The sequence below is a fragment of the Entelurus aequoreus genome, linkage group LG05, assembly GCF_033978785.1.
Source record: "Entelurus aequoreus isolate RoL-2023_Sb linkage group LG05, RoL_Eaeq_v1.1, whole genome shotgun sequence".
Classification (NCBI taxonomy): domain Eukaryota; kingdom Metazoa; phylum Chordata; class Actinopteri; order Syngnathiformes; family Syngnathidae; genus Entelurus; species Entelurus aequoreus.
The window spans coordinates 17,858,265-17,878,512 of NC_084735.1; the positions used below are offsets into that span (position 1 = coordinate 17,858,265).

Here is a 20,248-nt window from a genome sequence, read left to right on the forward strand (position 1 = left end):
TCCTCGTAACCTTCACCAATGGTTCGGGAACGAGGAATGCTGCTCACTCTGCAATGCTCCCAACGCAAGCCTCCAGCACATCTTGTCGGGCTGCAAGACCGCACTCTCTCAGGGGCGCTATAGATGGCGCCACGACCAGGTCCTGAGGAAACTAGCGGAGGTGCTGGAGGGGTGTCGACAGGGCAGCAAAGAATCACCACCAGCAGAGAACCATACCAGCTTTGTCACGGAAGGGGGGGGTCAAAGATACATCAGGCCAAGAGAGACAGCAGCAAGGCCCTTTTCCCCAGACCAGGAGTGGGACATGAGGGTTGACCTCAATAGGCAGCTCCGGTTCCCCACGGAGATCACCACTACATCTCTCCGCCCGGATATTGTAGTGTGGTCCAGCAAGGCAAGAGTGGTGCACCTTATTGAGCTGACCGTACCATCGGAGGAGGGGATCGAGGCCGCCTTTGAGCGCAAGAAGGCCAAGTACTCGGAGCTGGCTGCTGAGTGCCGGGAGGCTGGCTGGAAGACAACCATCTACCCAGTAGAAGTTGGCTGCCGAGGCTACGTGGGGCTGTCAACCACACGCCTTTTGAGGGACGTAGGAGTGACTGGAAGAAAGCTGAGAAAGGCCATAAAAGATCTGGCAGAGGAGGCCGAGAAAGGCAGCTTTTGGCTCTGGCTGAGGAGGAAGGACAGGAGCTGGGGAAAGAACAACTAACTCCGATAACAGCCGCAGGGGGTAACAGCTATCAGCTGCAGGGGGTGACAGGGAGACGTCCCTGTCACTGCTCCGCCACCAGGAGACGTTCCAGGATTAAAGGAGTGAAACGTTGGTGAATGGTGGTTCCTGGCTGATGACCCTGCAGCTGACCCGTGGGCACTGGAGGAGGTGCGACAGGCAGCAATGCCAAGCAGGAAATACTACCTACCTGTTCATTAACTAAAGACTAAAAAGAAAAAAGAAGCTGTTTCTTCGTTTGGAGAAACCGTTGCAAACTAAAGGAACATAAAAGAAAAAAAATAACAACGGTCTGGTCTTTTAAATGAAATCCAGAAGCCACATTCAGCGTTGGTACATCCTTTCAAGTGTGGGATAAGCACAACGAAAAAAGCAAAACACTTGACAGCCATTATGATGTGCAGTGATGTTTTTAAACTACCGTAAGTCTTGAACTATACAAAGTATTTCAATGGTTGGAATCTGCACTTTTGAATGATATACTAGCAACTATGGTAATCTAATTAGTTACTATGGTAATCTAAGTCACAGCAGCTCAGACGAGGCACCAAGCAGTGTGGGTGGGGAGCGTTTCCACAGAGTGTTTCCAGAGTGGTCCGCCTGAAATGTGGGTGTCAGGGACAGACGCGGAAGGAGATTTTTACAACAAAGTTCTAAAGCTTAGTGATATATCAGATTGTAGGTGGTTTTTTTTCGGTTTTTTTCGCGTTCATATTTGGCTGTTTGTTGCATTTTTGTTGTGTTTCGCTTGATTCTAAAATATGTGGATGGAGAGGGGGTGTGACGTTCATATGTTGTCAATATTCAGTGTTTTGCTAAAACCCACATTCTTTATTTTCATGTACATTCTGGGTGTCTCATTCAGTTAAACCTTTTTAAATTCCATTCCGTTTTTTAAGGCGGTCTGTCATAACGTTTTTAGCATTCAATCAGACATTATTGTGAGGTTTTATATTAGTGTTCTAAAAAAATCAGATACACCGGCCCCCAGATACATTTTTTCTCTAAATTTGGCCCCCCCCCCCCCCCGAGTCAAAATAATTGCCCAGGCCTGCTCTAGAGCCACGGGTTGCAGACCCCTGAACTAGCTGGAGCAGATGTGCCATCATATGAGTCATGTGAAGGAGTGAACAGGTGCACAACTCAACCTGGACTGTTGATGGTGGCCTGCAGGGTGCCGTAGGAGGGCAGGGTGTGTGTAGACGGGGTGCAGAAGGGTTGCGCCGCAGGCTCCGGCGGCGGCATCTTGGCACCAAAGTGACCTGAGAAGGCGGGCGCTGCCATGCTAGAAAGCAGGTGTCAGGATGAAACGCAGGTGATTCTGTGCTCTTCAAGAGGAATACACGTGTCATCAGGCTCACCTGTTGGCCGCCACGTTCGGCAGCAAAGTGGGCATGCGGGGGTGGGCGGGGCTCCCGCCGTCCCCGCTCTGCCTCTGCTCCACCTTGCCCGTCACCGAGCGCTCCACCTTCTTCCACTTGGCCCGGCGGTTCTGAAACCACACCTGCGACACACATGGCAGCACATGACCACCCGAGAGCGTGTCGACTTTGAACGCTCTTCCTTCGGGGGGGGATTGCGTGCGAGGGAAAGTGAAATGAGGAGCGGCGGCCTGACCATAATCCTCTGAGGCGTGACGCCGACTGAGGCGGCGATGACTTTCCTCTTCTCCCCGTCAGGATAATGGTCCTCCTGGAACAGGGCCTCCAGGTGCTTCAGCTGATCTGCACACCACGGACAACTTACAAGCTTGCTTCAAAATTCACTTCCTTCAACCATCATGTCTCCATGCTCAGGGAATTACCGGACCAAAAGCCGCTGCCTTTTTCCTACGCTTTGCACCCTGCGGCTTATAAAACGGTGCAGCTAATTTATGGATTTTTCTTTTCCGACGGCCATAATGCAAATAATTTTTCATTGAAACTAGAGATGTCCGATAATATCGGCAGCCCGACAAATGCTTTAAAATGTAATATCGGAAATTATCGGTATCGGTTTCAAAAAGTAAAATGTATGACTTTTTAAAACGCTGCTGTACGGAGTGGTGCACGGACGTAGGGAGAAGTACAGAGCGCCAATAAACCTTAAAGGCACTGCCTTTGCGTGCCGGCCCAATCACATAATACCTAGGGCTTTTCACGCACAAAAGTGAATGCAAAGCATACTTGGTCAACAGCCATACAGATCACACTGAGGGTGGCCGTATAAACAACTTTAACACTGTTACAAATATGCGCCACACTGTGAAGCCACACCAAACAAGAATGACAAACACATTTCGGGAGAACATCCGCACCGTAACACAACATAAACACAACAGAACAAATACCCAGAACCCCTTGCAGCACTAACTCTTCCGGGACGCTACAATATACACCCCCCCCCCGCTACCCCCCAACCCAACCTCCTCATGCTCTCTCATGTCCCAAATTCCAAGCTGCTGTTTTGAGGCATGTTAAAAAAAATAATGCACTTTGTGACTTCAATAATAAATATGGCAGTGCCATGTTGGCATTTTTTTCCCCATAACTTGAGTTGATTTATTTTGGAAAACATTGTTACATTGTTTAATGCATCCAGCGGGGCATCACAACAAAATTAGGCATAATAATGTGTTAATTCCACGACTGTATATATCGGTATCGGTTTATATCGGAATCGGTAATTAAGAGTTGGACAATATCGGAATTTTGGATATCGTCAAAAAAGCCATTATCGGACATATCTAATTAAAACCTCTAAAGGCTTAGTGGCCACATGCGTGGACAGCACCTTTTAGCTCTTATTTCCAAAATTGTGTACATAAGTGGCCACTTATGTGGACACTTATACTGCCATCTGGTGGTGTCAGAAGAGTATAACATACAATGGAATTTGGAAAAAAAAAGGGTAAAAATAAGAATTAGCATGTCACTAAACATGAAGTACATTTTTGCGTACTTAAGGACTAAGTACATCATATCAAAAGCTGATTCTTAGTTTTTATTCTAATTAGGGTCCAATAAGCCCAAATAGCAAAGAGAAATAAAAAAGCATGTAAACAAACAGCGTTATAGTTTGTGTTATGGTGCCATCTTTTGGACAAGTTTGCTCACTGCAGGTGCTGCTTGGTGAACGTCTACAGTAGTCCAATTAGGTTCATCAGGTCTTCAATGAATTATGACATGTTTTATTCTTATAGTGTTTATTTCCGTACCTGACGGTTTCGGCTACAACTGTGGCCTTCCTCAGAGGTTCCTGTGACGTGTCTGGTCAGCTGATTTAAACAGTTTTTGGCACGGTCTTCGGTTCACAGTCTGGGCGGCACGCTTCCGAACGGCACGAAGGGGGAGTACCAACTTTCCAACAGCTGGGACACAGTCCTGAAGAGGTTGGACTGCTACTACAAGCAGGGAGACAGCGCCCAAAACTTTTTAAATCAGCTGACCGGACACGTCATCACGTGACAACCTCTGAGGAAGGCCACAGTTGGAGCCGAAACCGTCAGGTACGGAAATAAACACACAGGTCTGGCTAGGGCTGGGCGATACGGCCTTTTATTAATATCTCGATATTTTTAGGCCATGTCACGATACACGATATATATCTCCATATTTTGCCTTAGCCTTGAATGCACACTTGATGCATATAATCACAGCAGTATGATGATTCTATGTGTCTACATTAAAACATTCTTCATACTGCATTAATATATGCTACTTTTAAACTTTCATGCAGAGAGGGAAATCACAACTAAGTCAATTTAGCAAAAGTGTATTTATTAAAGAGTTATTAAGCAGTGGCACAAACATTCATGTCATTTCAAAACAAAGTGCAAGATTGTCAGAGACATTTTACAACAAGCTATTAGTGCACTTTTGTGCATGATGTCACTAAGATGACATATCAAAACAACACTAAATTAAAGTGCACTTTTTATACAGAACGCCACTACAATAGTTTAAAACAAATAAAGTGCACTTTTGTGCATGATGTCACACAAGATATTTCAATAAGTGTCAAATAAAAATGAGCTGCATAATAGGAAATCAAATAGTGTATGTCCTTCGCTATGTGGTAGGTTCCTGCGGACGTTATCTCCTTCTGTTGTTGACTAGTTTTTTCATACGGTGTTGATGTGGAAATGGTTGCTTGGGCATTTTGTGGGCTGAGATGTTGACATGCGGAGTTTCAAGCACACTTCATTCTCTAGCTGGTGACTTTTCAAATGATGCTACATATTAGCAGTGCCGCTACTTTTTGTAGCAACGCTTTTGCCGCATACTTGACATATTACAGTTGTCTGTTCAACATCTTCCCGCTTGAAGCCAAACCACCGCCAGACGATGCACCCCCTGCTGTTTTTCTTGGGAATTCAGTGTTTCCCATAAACTGCCAAGATACCTGTGGCGATGGGGGCATGGCTATGGGCGTGGCTATGGGCGTGGTCACCATGACATCATCGAGTAATTTGCATTATTTACTACAATGATATGATTTTCTCTAAAAAGGCTCAAAAAATGTATACTTACTAATTAATAATAACAGTTTTGTTTTACACGTCCATCCATCCATCCATTTTACAATATAATTACAACACTTTATGTACATATTTATATACAGATTTGAACAATAAGTTATTCACTGGAATATATTTATTAATTGTGGTTCTTACAAAAAATATATCTTATAAAATATAAAAGCCAAAATGCCTCTTAAAGCTCTGCCCCTTTAATTAGTGCATACTAAATATATTAACTTTAGCCTACTACTACAACCATATTATTTACCAGCAACATAAAGTGAAACAGAGGCAGAGGTGTCCTGCCACAGTCAGTAACAAATAAACAGAAAACAGTAGTGGTCAAATACAAATAAAGCAACAAGAGAAGTATCCTACACTTCTCTTTTGTAAAGTAAATCTGAACAGCTGATATGGGCATCTACATCAACTATATGATTTGCCTGAGAAGCTGGACAGGACAAAAAAATAAAAAAATAAAAAATCTATTTGTGGCGGATGTAATTCTTTCGTGGCGGGCCGCCACAAATAAATGAATGTGTGGGAAACACTGAAATTAATTCTTCCTTCATTTGTTACTAGATTCGCACTTTCTCTCGTATTACCACTCGCACCACAGCTAACGTTACCCATGCCGCTATCTCTCTGCTCCGCGAGGGCGTATACGTATGTGACGTATGTAAAAAGGTGCGCTTGTTTTATGTCTCTGTGAGAAGGAGAGACAAGTAAGAGTGAGAAACACCTGGGGCCGTATTTATCAAGCTTCTTAGAATTACTCCTAAGAAGTCTGCTAAGAGTTGACTTAAGAGTAAATAAATTATTCGCTGAAAGCTGCACTTAAAAGTTAGTTATCAAGCGTCTTACTCACACTTTCATCGAAGTGTAGGACTGAATCTTAAGTGTCACACTCAGAGCTGAATTACTACATTACTATGTGCCGTAAACGGAATTTTAGGTGACGTCATTTCTGTGTCCATAGAAATGACAAATCACAGAAGGGAATCCCTTGTCTAAGAATAAAGAAATATCTTAGAAATATTTAAGTGGACAATGGGAGTGTATATTTTGACAATAAACTACAAAATAACACAAAACAAACTAGTCCCCGCCCGCACTCACGCTACCGCTCCCTCTCTTCTCTCGCCCACACACTCACTGACGTCACTCACCTCACATGCTGTCACCTATTAAAGGGCCACACACACATACATACGCTACTCTCATAACATTTTCTTTCCAATTCATTAATTAGGCAACTAATTTGAAACTGGTGTGGGTGGCTCGATATATACTAGCCCACTGCAGCCACATGCAGAAATCAACAAGGAATCGAAAATTATTAAATCTGTGACAAAAGTAATACCCGCTCTGTCTAAACGATACCGTTTGATCAGCTGCTCGTCATCAAACAAAGCCAGGACATCCTTCCGCACCCTGAACGTTCGTGCACGTCTCTCCCGCCTCAGTGCCGTCCCCTGCTGGCAACTCCTAACCACTTAAGACACCTCTGAAGGTCTCTTAAATATCGTGGAGAGTAGGAGTGATTCTTAGACCTAAGAAAGTTGATAAATAGCTTTTATTCTTAAGTTTGAGAGTAGGACTAAATTTCGCAAATTCTCAAGACTTAAGTGTAAAATGGCACTCTAAGACGCTTGATAAATACGGCCCCTGTAGTGTAATGCCCGCAGCTAAAAGCAACTGCGTGAGAACGTATACTCGAATATCACGATAGAGTCATTTTCTATATCGCACAGAGACAAACCCGTGATGTATAGAGTATATCGATATACCGCCCAGCCCTAAGTGACATGCTAATTCTTATTTTTACACTTTTTTTTTCCAAATTCCATTGTATGTTATACTCTTCTGTGTATAAGTGTCCACCATAAGACCCCAATTCAGTAGTGTACACAATTTTGGAAATAAGAGCTAAAAGGTGCTGTCCACGCATGTGGCCACTAAGCCTTTAGAGGTTTAATGTGAAGTAAAATAAAGAAAAAGTCATATGAGAAAAAACATGACTCACTGGTGTTGTAGAGTGTCCGCGTCTTCTTCTTGGCCGCCGGCGGCAAAAGGCGGCCGTCCACGCCGTCTATGGCGGGCAGCAGGGGGAAGCTGAGGGCGCGGCCGATGGCGTGTCCTCGTCCTCGGGCGCTGTAACGTATGGAGCGGCGGGTGGAGTAGACCTGGGTGATCTCCATCTGAGGTCATCACATACAAATATTGATTATTGCGTCACGGGGACAATCTATGATCATAATCATTAAAGCAGGGGGGTCCAAACTTTTCACACTAAGGGGCCACACACTGAAAAAATTAAAGCATGCGGGGGGCCAGTTTGATATTTTTCAAAACCAATACAGTATATCGATTTTTTTTTTTTTTCAACCTTCAGGGCTCGCCTCAAATTTGGTGCAGAGGACTTGGAAGGGTTTCAGTCATAAAAAATGTCACAATAAGTCATATCAGCATCAAGGGTTGGAATTGGGGGTTGAATCACCAAAAAATTATTCCCGGGCGCGGCCACCGCTGCTGCTCACTGCTCCCCTCACCTCCCAGGGGGTGATCAAGGGTGATGGGTCAAATGCAGAGGATAATTTTGCCACACCTAGTGTGCGTGTGACAGTCATTGGTACTTTAACTTATTTATTTTTTTCCATTATTTTTCAACTCTTACATTAAATTGATATACAGACAACCCTGTTTTTATGGCAAAAACACAAAATAAAATTATTTCTAAATAAAAACTAATCAAATCATAACATTGATTTTAATTCACTTTATTTTTTGCAGGGACAGTTAAACATTTTTTGGGGGTGATCTATAAGGGCCCCAAGTTATAAAAATATTAAAAATAAGTTTTATAGTTAGTTTTTTTACTTTCTCCACTTAAGTCTCTATAATCAACTAGCCATCAATTTTATGTTTTTGTCATTGATTTATTTTGTTCGTTTTTTGCCCAAGATTTTTTTAGTGTTTTCATATGGCAAACACAAAAAAATTATTATTTTCCCCCAAAAAATATTTCAAGTGGAATATTTGATGCAAAGTAATTGGAGCCTTAAATAGGTAAACAATTCATAACATTGATTTGGATTCATTATAGTGTTCAAAGTGCAATGTAGCTATTCTTTTAGCATGGTCTTTTTTTTTTCTTCAACTTTTGCCGGTACACACCTCAGCATTGAATATTTTGTTGCTTGACGAATGCTACCTGTTAGCATGCTAACATTAGTAGGCTAGCTTTTTTAGCTATTTTCATAGGTATACACCAGGGTCATATTTTGATAGATAGATAGTACTTTATTGATTTTGGTACTTAATGTGGGCTAACGTTATCATGACAACTTTTTTCACAAATTGTTCAGGTAAACGTAGCAGAGTAAAATGTTTTGGTACTTGACACATGCTACATTTTTAGCATGGTAACATTAGCATGCAATTTTTTAACAGATATACCTCACCTAGATATGTACACCCCGGTGTCATATATTTTGGTATTTCACTAATGCTAACAGTTAGTGAGCTGTTTGCATAATACTGTTAGCATGCTAGCTCACTTGGCTAATTTTTTTATTTTATTTTAGCATTGGCAGTTTGTAAAAAACATTTTTTAAATCCTGGGGATCTGAAAAGTGTCCCACTCATAAGTGTTAAACATATACCTGTATATATTATTATTTTTAACACTTAAATCTCTAGATCAACTTCAGATCTGTTGATTAGAATTTTTTTACTAGAATTTTAAAAGATTGTCTTTAATATAGCAAAAATACACAAAAATGCAACATTGTCCCCAAAACATATTTCAAAGTGGAATATTTGATGTGAGGTAATTGGAGCCTTAGATAGGTCAATAATTCATAACATTGATTTTGAGTATTATAATTTTTTGAACAATGACCGTTTAAACCCCCCCCCTCCAAAAAAAGACACTAACATTCTTGGGGGTCCTAAAGGGCCCCACTCAAAAAAGTTTTTAAAATAAGTCAAATATTTTTTTATTTTTTCTAGATCAACTTCAGGGGCCGTACTTATCAAGCTTCTTAGAGTGCCATTTTACACTTAAGTCCTGAGAATTTGCGAAATTTAGTCCTACTCTCAAACTTAAGAATAAAAGCTTTTTATCAACGTTCTTAAGTCTAAGAATCACTCCTACTCTCCACGATATTTAAGAGACCTTCAGAGGTGTCTTAAGTGGTTAGGAGTTGCCAGCAGGGGATGGCACTGAGGCGAGAGAGACGTGCGCGAACGTTCAGGGAACGGAACAATGTTTTGGTTTTTTTTGATGACGAGCAGCTGATCAAACGGTATCGTTTAGACAGAGCGGATATTATTTTTGTCACAGATTTAACACTTTTCGATTCCTTGTTGATTTCTGCATGTGTCTGCAGTGGGCTAGTATATATAGAGCCACCCACACCAGTTTCAAATTAGTTGCCTAATTAATGAATTGGAAAGAAAATGTTATGACAGTAGCGTATGTGTGTGGCCGTGAGGTGAGTGACGTCAGTGAGTGTGTGGGCGATAGAAGAGAGGGAGCGGTAGCGTGAGTGCCGGCGGGGACTAGTTTGTTTTGTATTATTTTGTAGTTTATTGTCAAAATATACACTCCCATTGTCCACTTAAATATTTCCAAGATATTTCTTTATTCTTAAACAACGGATTGGATTCCCTTCCGTGATTGGTCATTTCTATGGACACAGAAATGACGTCACCTAAAATTCCGTTTACGGCACATAGCAATGTCGTAATTCAGCTCTGAGCACTTAAGATTCAGTCCTACACTTCGCTGAAAGTGTGAGTAAGACGCTTGATAACTAACTTTTAAGTGCAGCTTTCAGCGAAGAATTTATTTACTCTTAAGTCAACTGTTAGCAGACTTCTTAGGAGTAATTCTAAGAAGCTTGATAAGTACGGCCCCAGATATCTCTGTCAGTGTTTAAATTTGTTTTAACTTGTTTTATGCCTTTTTTTTGCTAAAGAAAACTCACAAAATATTTTCCCTAAAAATATTTCAAAGTTGAATATCTAATGTGAAGTAAATGGAGCCTTGAATATGTCAATAATTCATAACATTGATTTTGATTAATTATTATTATTTATTTTTTTAGTGAAGGCCGTTTAAAAAAAACCAAATAAAAAACACAGAGATCTGAAAACGGTCCCATTCATAAGTTTTAAACACATTATACATTATTATACATTATTCTTTTTAACACTTAAATCTCGAGATCAACTTCAGATCTGTCGATTACTCCATATTTGATGTGAAGTAATTGGAACTTTAAATAGGTCAATAATTCATAACATTGATTTTGATTCATTATATTTTTTGAACAATGACAGTTTAAACCCCCCTTCAAAAAAAAGACACTAAAATACTTAGGGGTCCAAAAGGGCCCCACTCAAAAAAAAATTTAAATAATTTTCCTTTATATGTCTCGAGATCAACTTCAGATATCTGTCAGTAAGTGTTTATTTCATTTTATTTTTTTAAACTTGTTTTATGCCTTTTGTTTGCTGAAGAAAACTCACAAAATATTTACCTAAAAATATTTCAATGTTGAATATTTAATGTGAAGTAAATGGAGCCTTGAATATGTCAATAATTCATAACATTGATTTTGATTCATAACTGTTTGAACAATGAGTTTAACTCCCCCCCGCCCCCCTCCAAAAAAATACACTAAAATTCTTAGGGGTCCAAAAGGGCCCCACTCAAAAAAGTTTTAAAAATAAGTCAAATATTTGTTGTATTTTGCCTTTATATGTCTCTACATCAACTTCAGATATCTCTGTCAGTAAGTGTTTATTTTATTTTTTTAACTTGTTTGTTTTATGACTTTTTTGCTAAATAAAACTGACAAAATACTTTCCTTAAAAAATATTTCAAGGCGGAATATTTACTGTGAAGTAAATGGAGCCTTGAATATGTCAATTCATAACAACATTGATTTTGATTCATTATTATTTTTTAGCAATGGTAGTTTTAAAGAAAAAGACGCCAGCATGGCAGATTTGTGTTATTAGAGTCCAGATTGCAACTTTTTCTCGTTACATTTCACCTGTTTGCTCTTTTATTCCACTTTGTTTTTTGTAATAGTATTTTTAGAATGTGCTGCGGGCCGTTAAAAAATGAACTGCGGGCCACAAATGGCCCCCGGGCCAGACTTTGGACCCCCCCATCTTGCACATGAGTGTTGCTGCTCTGCCTAGTGGTGACATGACATCATGCGATGAGGACAGACAAGATGGTCACCTCCAGTGGATCCAGACCCTGCTGAGACACGGTGTGCGTCAAAAAGGGACTGGGGGGCCTCTTGGTCCCGTGCTGGGGGGACGGCGCAGGTTGTATGGGGACCGAGTTCTGGGAAGAGTACAGCAAGGGGACTTGGACCGGGTGGCAGTACACGCCCGAGGCACCACAGCCCAGGTAGAGGTGCTCGCTGAGGTCACACGTGCTCATCAGTCCCACAGGCGGCGCCGTCAGACCCGAGCTCTCCTCCGGACTCATCGGCGCCGCTTCTGGTTTCTTGCCCTCGTCCTTGTGGACCCTCCTCTTCTTCATTCGCTCACTTGGCCTCTTCCCTCTTGTTCTTCCACTCCTCTTCTGCTGCTGCTCCTCGCTGTTGTCCTCAGGGCTCCTCTTTTCCCGGCCCTCTGGCTTACTGCGCACTGGGGAGCTTTTGTCGGCCATCTTGGCATCCTCCGCCTCGCTGCCTTCGGGCCTCACCCTCTCCTGGTCTTCTTGCGGTCCTCTCCCCTGGTCTTTCTCCTCTCCTTGCGCCGTCACATCTTCTTCTCCTTCTCCACTGCTCCTCTCCCGACTGTCCTGGGTTTCCAGCTCCTCACAGAGGAGGCTTGGACAGCCTGTAAAAAAACAAAACAAAAAAAAAAACATGTGGGAAAATTCTTCTCCAAATTGCAATCCGACTTGTAAAAAATCACAGAAGTAGAGGTTAGCTTGCACACCTGATGCTAAACAACAATGGTAGGCATGAAAAAAACACTAACCTACTTAGTATCAACCATCTGATATGGACTTATGCTGTCTTTAAGTTAAAGTGGAGTGGCAATTGTTTTTGGTGACACTGAATAGCCACAATGATTAATTAAATTAAGCTCAGGTGGAATGATGCGGACACGTTTGCTACTGGATACTTTCTAATATGCCTTGGAGACTTTGTATGTGTAAATAATATGCAACTATAATTGTTTGATACTTGTTTATGTTGACAAATCAATGACGGCGTGTGTCTAGTTTGTGTGCTATTGTGTGCTTAGCTGTCGTGTAGCTGCTCGCTCTATAGCCTGGCTATTTTGTAAATGACATGACTAAAATAGAGGAAATTGTGTGCTTACTGGAGGACATTTAGATGTTGACTGGCGGTTAATCGATTGACTAATTGGATTAGAAACAGCTACAATTATCCATGCATCCATTTTCTACCGCTTGTCCCTTTCGGAGTCGCTGCAGCTGCATTCGGGCGGAAGGCGGAGTACACCCTGGACAAGTCGCCACCTCATCGCAGGGCCAACACAGATAGCAAACCATACCTTGCTACCACACAAATGTACAATTCTTAACAAAAAAGGAGAACTATAACCTCAGGGAAAAATGTCCAGTAAATTCCGGACTATAAGCTCCTACTCTGTTCCTACGCTTTGAACACTGCGACTTATAAAACGGTGCAGCTCATTCATAGATTTAAAAAAAAAACAACAACAAGCAAATACACTGAAAAGGTTTTATGGTTTGCGCTATGGCGCCATCTTTTGGACGAGTTCGCTCACTGCAGGTGCTGCAGTGCTCTTCTTTTTTTTCTTTTTCTTTTTTCTACAGCCCCCTCCAAAATATTTTAAATGTATAATAAAAATAAAAATAATATAACCCCCTTCCCCCTCTTACCGGTTCGACAGTTTTTTTGCAAATTTTTTTGTGTCTCCCAAAACAAAAATGTCATCTAAAACTTCTCTTAAAATGTTTATATTAAGTTTTATCACTATATAAAATATAAAGAACTTACGTACTTTCAAGTAAAACAATGGAAAAAAAGTTTGTGTGACAATCTGGTGGTAAGTTTGCATTTGGGTCAAAATATTGAGCTTAATTTAAATTATGCAAGCAAGTAATTTACTGTGAATAATGGGATTTTAGTAATAGCACTAATTTATTGACATATTTGTTTTGCTTTGTAGTTTTTAGCACACTTTAATAAAATATTGTATTTAAAAAATTACAAAAGAAACTTTTTTTCTACACCCCCCTCCAAAAAAAAATTACATTTAAAATTTTTTATAATAAATATGAAAATAAAATGTCCCCTCTTACCTGTCCGACAGTTTTTTTGCACATTTTCTTGTGTCTAAAATGTCATCTAAAACTTCTCCTAAAATGATTATATTAAGTTTTATCACTAAGTATTACCATATCAAATATAAAGAACTTACGTACTTTCAAGTAAAACAATGGAAAAAAGTTTGTGTATGACAATCTGATGGTAAGTTTGCATTTGGGTCAAAATATTGAGCTTAATTTAAATTACGCAAACAAGTAATTTACTGTGATTCATCGGATTTCAATAATAGCACTAATTTATTGACATATTTGTTTTGCTTAGTAGTTTTTAGCACACTTTAATAAAATATTTATTTTATTTAAAAAATTGCAAAAGAAACACTTTTTTTCTACACCTTCCTCCAAAAAAAATGACATAAAAATGTATAATAAACATTTTACCAAACATTTCTGTGTAAATAACTCATCTCATAACCGACTATCTGTGGCTTATAGTCCGGTTCGGCTAATATATGGAAAATTATTATTTTTACCTTCTAAAATTTAGTGGGTGCAGCTAATATACCGGTATTATAATATATATATTTTTTTTAAATGGCAAAAATAAACATTTTCTAAAAAAATTCTACACCCCCCTCCAAAAAAAAGGAAAAAAAAATAGAAAAAAAGGGATAATAAATATAAAAATAATAATTCTAATAAGTTTGCATTTGGGTCAAAATATTGAGCTTAATTTAAATTACACAAACAAGTAATTTACTGTGATTAATCGGATTTGAATAATAGCACTAATTTATTGACATATTTGTTTTGCTTTGTAGTTTTTAGCACACTTTAATATAATATTTTATTTTATTTAAAAAAAAATTAAAATAAAACCTTTTTTTCTACATCCCCCTCCAAAAAAATTACATAAAAAAATGTATAATAAATATAAAAATAAAACTGCCCCCTCTTACCGGTCCAACAGTTTTTTTTGCACATTTTCTTTTGCCTCCCACAACAAAATGTCATCTAAAACTTATCTTAAAATGATTATATTAAGTTTTATCACTAAGTATTACCATATCAAATATAAAGAGTATTTAAAGTAAAACAATGGAAACAAATTTTTGTGTATGACAATCATTTTTTTTTTTTTTTTTTTTTTTTTTTTTAAATTCTACAGCCCCTTCCAAAAAATGTTCAATGTATAATAAAAATAAAAATAATATAATCCCCTGCCCCCCTTACCATTTCGACAGTTTTTTTGCAAATTTTTTTGTGTCTCCCACAACAAAATGTCATCCAAAACTTCTCTTAAAATGATTATAATAAGTTTTTCCACTAAGTATTATAACTTATGTACTTTCAAGTAAAACAATGGAAAAAAAGTTTGTGTATAACAATCTGATGGTAAGTTTGCATTTGGGTCAAAATATTGAGCTTTATTTAAATTACGTAAACAACTAATTTACTGTGATTAATGGGATTTAAATAATAGCACTAATTTATTGACATATTTGTTTTGCTTTCTAGTTTTTAGCACACTAATAAAATAATTTATTCAAAAAATTGCAAAATAAATACTTTTTCTACACCTTCCTCCAAAAAAAAATGACATTAAAAAAATGTATAATAAACATTTTACTAAACATTTCTGTGTAAATAACTCATTTCACAACGTATACATCTGCGGTGTGGCTAATATATGGAAGAAAAAAACATTTTCTTCTAAAATTTAGTGGGTGCAGCTAATATACCGGTGCGTCCTATATTATAATATATTTTATTTTTTTTAAAATGGCAAAATAAGCTTTTTCTAAAAAAAAATCTACACCCCCCTCCAAAAATAAATAAATAAATAATAATAATAATAATAATAAAAGTATAATAAATATAAAAATAAAATAACCCCCCCACCCCCTTACCGGTCCGACATTTTTTTTTGCCTCCCACAACAAAATGTCGTCTAAAACTTCTCTTAAAATGATTATATTAAGTTTTATCACTAAGTATTACCATATCAAATATAAAGAACTTTTGTACTTTCAAGTAAAACAATGGGGGAAAAAAAGTTTGTGTACGACAATCTGATGGTAAGTTTGCATTTGGGTTAAAATATTGAGCTTAATTTAAATTACGTAAACAAGTAATTTACTGTGATTAATCGGAAATGAAAAATAGCACTAATTTATTGACATATTTGTTTTGCTTTGTAGTTTTTAGCACACTTTAATACTTTTTTTTTTTTTAATTGCAAAAGAAACACGTTCTACACCTTCCTCCAAAAAAAATGACATTAAAAAAATGTTTTATAAACATTTTACCAAACATTTCTGTGTAAATAACTCATTTCACAACGTATATATCCATGGTGTGGCTAATATATGGGGGAAAAAAATGTTCTTCTAAAATTTAGTGGGTGCAGCTAATATACCGGTGCGTCCTATATTATAATATATTTTATTTTTAAAAAATGGCAAAATAAACTTTTTCTAAAAAAATTCTACACCCCCCTCCAAAAAAAAAAAAAAGAAAAAAAAAGGATAATACATATAAAAATGAAATGTCCCCCCTTACCAGTCCGACATTTTTTTTGCCTCCCACAACAAAATGTTCATCCATTTTCTACCGCTTGTCCCTTTTGGGGTCATCTAAACGTCTCTTCAAATGATTACATTAAGTTTTATCACCAAGTATTACCATTAAGCACACAACAAAGCAGCTAAATAACCACACGCGAGGACAAAAGTCCACTAATTGCGGCAAGGTGACTTCATTAATTAGTGTCCCAGGTGTGCTAATTAATTAGCAGAGCCAGGCTAGCTAGCTGCGGCTAACGCTAGCCAACATGTCCCCTGCGCCCAACGCGGGTCATTGGTGTTAATGAGAGTTCTGGGCTTCTTAAAAAGGTCTCATTTGGGGTTGGAGACAGGGAACGGATTATAAACTTTGCAAAAGTCTTACTTAAAAAGTGTATTAAAGTCACACAGGCACGCAGAAAGTTGGCTAGCCAATGGGAGGACGACGATAATAAGTCAACAACAATTACCGGAAAAGGAGGCTTACCGAAGTCGGGCTGGCCTAACTCGCCTTCTCCGTCCATCGGGTCGTCAGTAAACCAATAAATTCCGGCAAACAAGCAATTAAGGCGCGCTGGGGCGACAAGCAAAGCTTTGCTCGTCAAACGATGAGCTGATATTGATTGATTGATTGATTGATTAGTTTGGCCTGGCGCCTCGGACCCCGGGCAGCCAATCAGAACGCAGTAAATAATCGTCCCGCTGCCAAATAAGGTCATTGCCTGGTTTTCCCCACTGAAAAAACGGAAGCTGTATTTAATCACATGAATGATGTCATTTAAACGCTCCCATTATTCTCGCGGGTACATTACGCAGCTATTTAATGTCTCGTGTAAGCGGAATTACACATGAATGTTAAACTAGGCCAAAGATGGAATGATAAATGTCGCTTTGACTGCAACGTGGCGGTTCATTGTTGCGCAAAACACTCTAACGAGCCAATAAGGCACGTTTCACGTCACATTGCTTTCCTAATGAGGCGTCAGTTTGTAGTAGTTACAGTCCTGGCCAGCAGAGGGCGACCTGTTGGATGAGGAGGCACTGATTTTTGATTTGATTTTTATTAAGGATCCCCATTAGCTGGTTGCCACAACAACCCACTAGTCTTCCTGGGGTCCACAAACTCAATGCAATTACAAGTAAAAGCATATAATTATAACTACACAATACAGAAACAGATAAAAGCATCAACAAGCAAGCAAGCACAGTCACAGAATAATAATTACCATATAAATATAACTACACAATACAAAACCAAATAAAAATCATCAACAAGCAAGCTAATTTACAGACTCAGATAAAATATTACTTTCCTTTTAAAAACCTGTTTACTTTCAATGCCGGTGAGAATTCCAGGCAGGTTACTCCAGAGCAGTGGTTCTTAACCTTGTTGGAGGTACCGAACCCCACCAGTTCCATATGTGCATTCACCGAACTCTTTGGTGAAAAATATTTGTATATGTTTTTATAAATTTAAGAAAAATGTATATGTTTTTTTACTGGTGCACAAAATGAACCGTGCATGAAAGAACAAAACCAACACAGTGCATGAACTCAAAACAAATTACACACCTTACACCAGAGGTGTCCAAATTTTTTCCACTGAGGGCCGTACACGGAAAAATTTAAGCATGCGGCGGGGGCCATTTTGATATTTTTCATTTTCAAACCTTAACAAAATATATGGATTTTTTTTTTTAACCTTTAGGGCTCCCGGGACCATAAAAGGTCTCAGTCATTAAACTGTTAAAAATAAGTCAAATTATTATTTTTTATTTTTATTTAACGCTTACAGTAAATCTCTATATCAATTTGAGGTTGATATAAAGCAGGGGTCACCAACGCGGTGCCCGCGGGCACCAGGTAGCCCGTAAGGACCAGATGAGTAGCCCGCTGGCCTGTTCTAAAAATAACTCAAATAGCAGCACTTACCAGTGAGCTGCCTGTATTTTTTAAATGTTATTTATTTACTAGCGAGCTGGTCTCGCTTTTCCCGACATTTTTAATTCGAAGAGAGACAAAACTCAAATAGAATTTGAAAATCCAAGAAAATATTTTAAAGACTTCTTCACTTGTTTAAATAAATTCATTAATTTTTTTACTTTGCTTCTTATAACTTTCAGAAAGACAATTTTAGAGAAAAAATACAACCTTAAAAATTATTTTAGGATTTTTAAACACATATACCTTTTTACCTTTTAAATTCCTTCCTCTTCTTTCCTGACAATTTAAATCAATGTTCAAGTAAAATTTTTTTTTTTTATTGTAAAGAATAATAAATACATTTTAATTTAATTCTTCATTTTAGCTTCTGTTTTTTCGACGAAGAATATTTGTGAAATATTTCTTCATATTTATTATGATTAAAATTCAAAAAAATTATTCTGAAATAAATGTTATTTCAAAGTCTATTGAATTTCTTTTAAAATTTTTGTTCTGGAAAATCTAGAAGAAATAATGATTTGTCTTTGTTAGAAATATAGCTTGGTCCAATTTGTTATATATTCTAACAAAGTGCAGATTGGATTTTAACCTATTTAAAACATGTCATCAAAATTCTAAAATTAATCTTAATCAGGAAAAATTACTAATGATGTTCCATAAATTATTTTTGTAATTTTTTCAAAAAGATTCGAATTAGCTAATTTTTCTCTTCTTTTTTTCGGTTGAATTTTGAATTTTAAAGAGTCGAAATTGAAGATAAACTATGTTTCAAAATTAAATTGTCATTTTTTTCGTGTTTTCTCCTCTTTTAAACCGTTCATCCATCCATCCATCCATCTTCTTCCGCTTATCCGAGGTCGGGTCGCGGGGGCAGCAGCCTAAGCAGGGAAGCCCAGATTTTCCTCTCCCCAGCCACTTCGTCCAGCTCCTCCCGGGGGATCCCGAGGCGTTCCCAGGCCAGCCGGGAGACATAGTCTTCCCAACGTGTCCTGGGTCTTCCCCGTGGCCTCCTACCGGTTGGACGTGCCCTAAACACCTCCCGAGGGAGGCGTTCGGATGGTATCCTGACCAGATGCCCGAACCACCTCATCTGGCTCCTCTCGATGTGGAGGAGCAGCGGCTTTACTTTGAGCTCCCCCCGGATGGCAGAGCTTCTCACCCTATCTCTAAGGGAGAGCCCCGCCACCCGGCGGAGGAAACTCATTTCGGCCGCCTGTACCCGTGATCTTGTCCTTTCGGTCATGACCCAAAGCTCATGACCATAGGTGAGGATGGGAACGTAGATCAACCGGTAAATTGAGAGCTTATCCTTCCGGCTCAGCTCCTTCTTCACCACAATGGACCTATACAGCGTCCGCATTACTGAAGACGCCGCACCGATTCGCCTGTCGATCTCACGATCCACTTTTCCCTCACTCGTGAACAAGACTCCTAGGTACTTGAACTCCTCCACTTGGGGAAGGGTCTCCTCCCCAACCCGGAGATGGCACTCCACCCTTTTCCGGGAAAGAACCATGGACTCGGACTTGGAGGTGCTGATTCTAATCCCAGTCGCTTCACACTCGGCTGCGAACCGATCCAGTGAGAGCTGAAGATCCTGGCCAGATGAAGCCATCAGGACCACATCATCTGCAAAAAGCAGAGACCTAATCCTGCAGCCACCAAACCAGATCCCCTCAACGCCTTGAGTGCGCCTAGAAATTCTGTCCATAAAAGTTATGAACAGAATCGGTGACAAAGGGCAGCCTTGGCGGAGTCCAACCCTCACTGGAAACGTGTCCGACTTACTGCCGGAAATGCGGACCAAGTTCTGACACTGATCGTACAGGGAGCGGACAGCCACAATCAGACAGTCCGATACCCCATACTCTCTGAGCACTCCCCACAGGACCTCCCGAGGGACACGGTCGAATGCCTTCTCCAAGTCCACAAAGCACATGTAGACTGGTTGGGCAAACTCCCATGCACCCTCAAGGACCCTGCCGAGAGTATAGAGCTGGTCCACAGTTCCACGACCAGGACGAAAACCACACTGTTCCTCCTGAATCCGAGGTTCGACTATCCGGCGTAGCCTCCTCTCCAGTACACCTGAATAGACCTTACCGGGAAGGCTGAGGAGTGTGATCTCACGATAGTTGGAACACATCCTCCGGTTCCCCTTCTTAAAGAGAGGAACCACCACCCCGGTCTGCCAATCCAGAGGTACC

General features: G+C 39.4%; 1 protein-coding gene across 3 annotated transcripts in view; it reads right to left on the reverse strand.

Moving 5' to 3' along the window:
- LOC133649634 (paired box protein Pax-6-like) overlaps positions 1-16,755 on the reverse strand; it is a 41,943-nt gene extending 25,188 nt beyond the window's left edge. The window contains exons 1-6 of one of the 3 annotated variants that reach the window (XM_062046259.1): positions 16,585-16,755; positions 11,494-12,104; positions 7,258-7,432; positions 2,348-2,454; positions 2,092-2,234; positions 1,879-2,015 (exon numbers count right to left, since the gene is read on the reverse strand). In XM_062046259.1, coding sequence (XP_061902243.1) covers positions 1,879-2,015; positions 2,092-2,234; positions 2,348-2,454; positions 7,258-7,432; positions 11,494-12,104; positions 16,585-16,621 — 1,210 coding nt within the window. In that variant the 5' untranslated portion in view covers positions 16,622-16,755. Of the gene's footprint in view, positions 1-1,878; positions 2,016-2,091; positions 2,235-2,347; positions 2,455-7,257; positions 7,433-11,493; positions 12,105-16,095; positions 16,236-16,567 lie in introns of those variants that run through there. The other 2 variants (XM_062046260.1, XM_062046261.1) reach the window with 2 other exon arrangements.
- Positions 16,756-20,248: the final 3,493 nt, after the last annotated feature.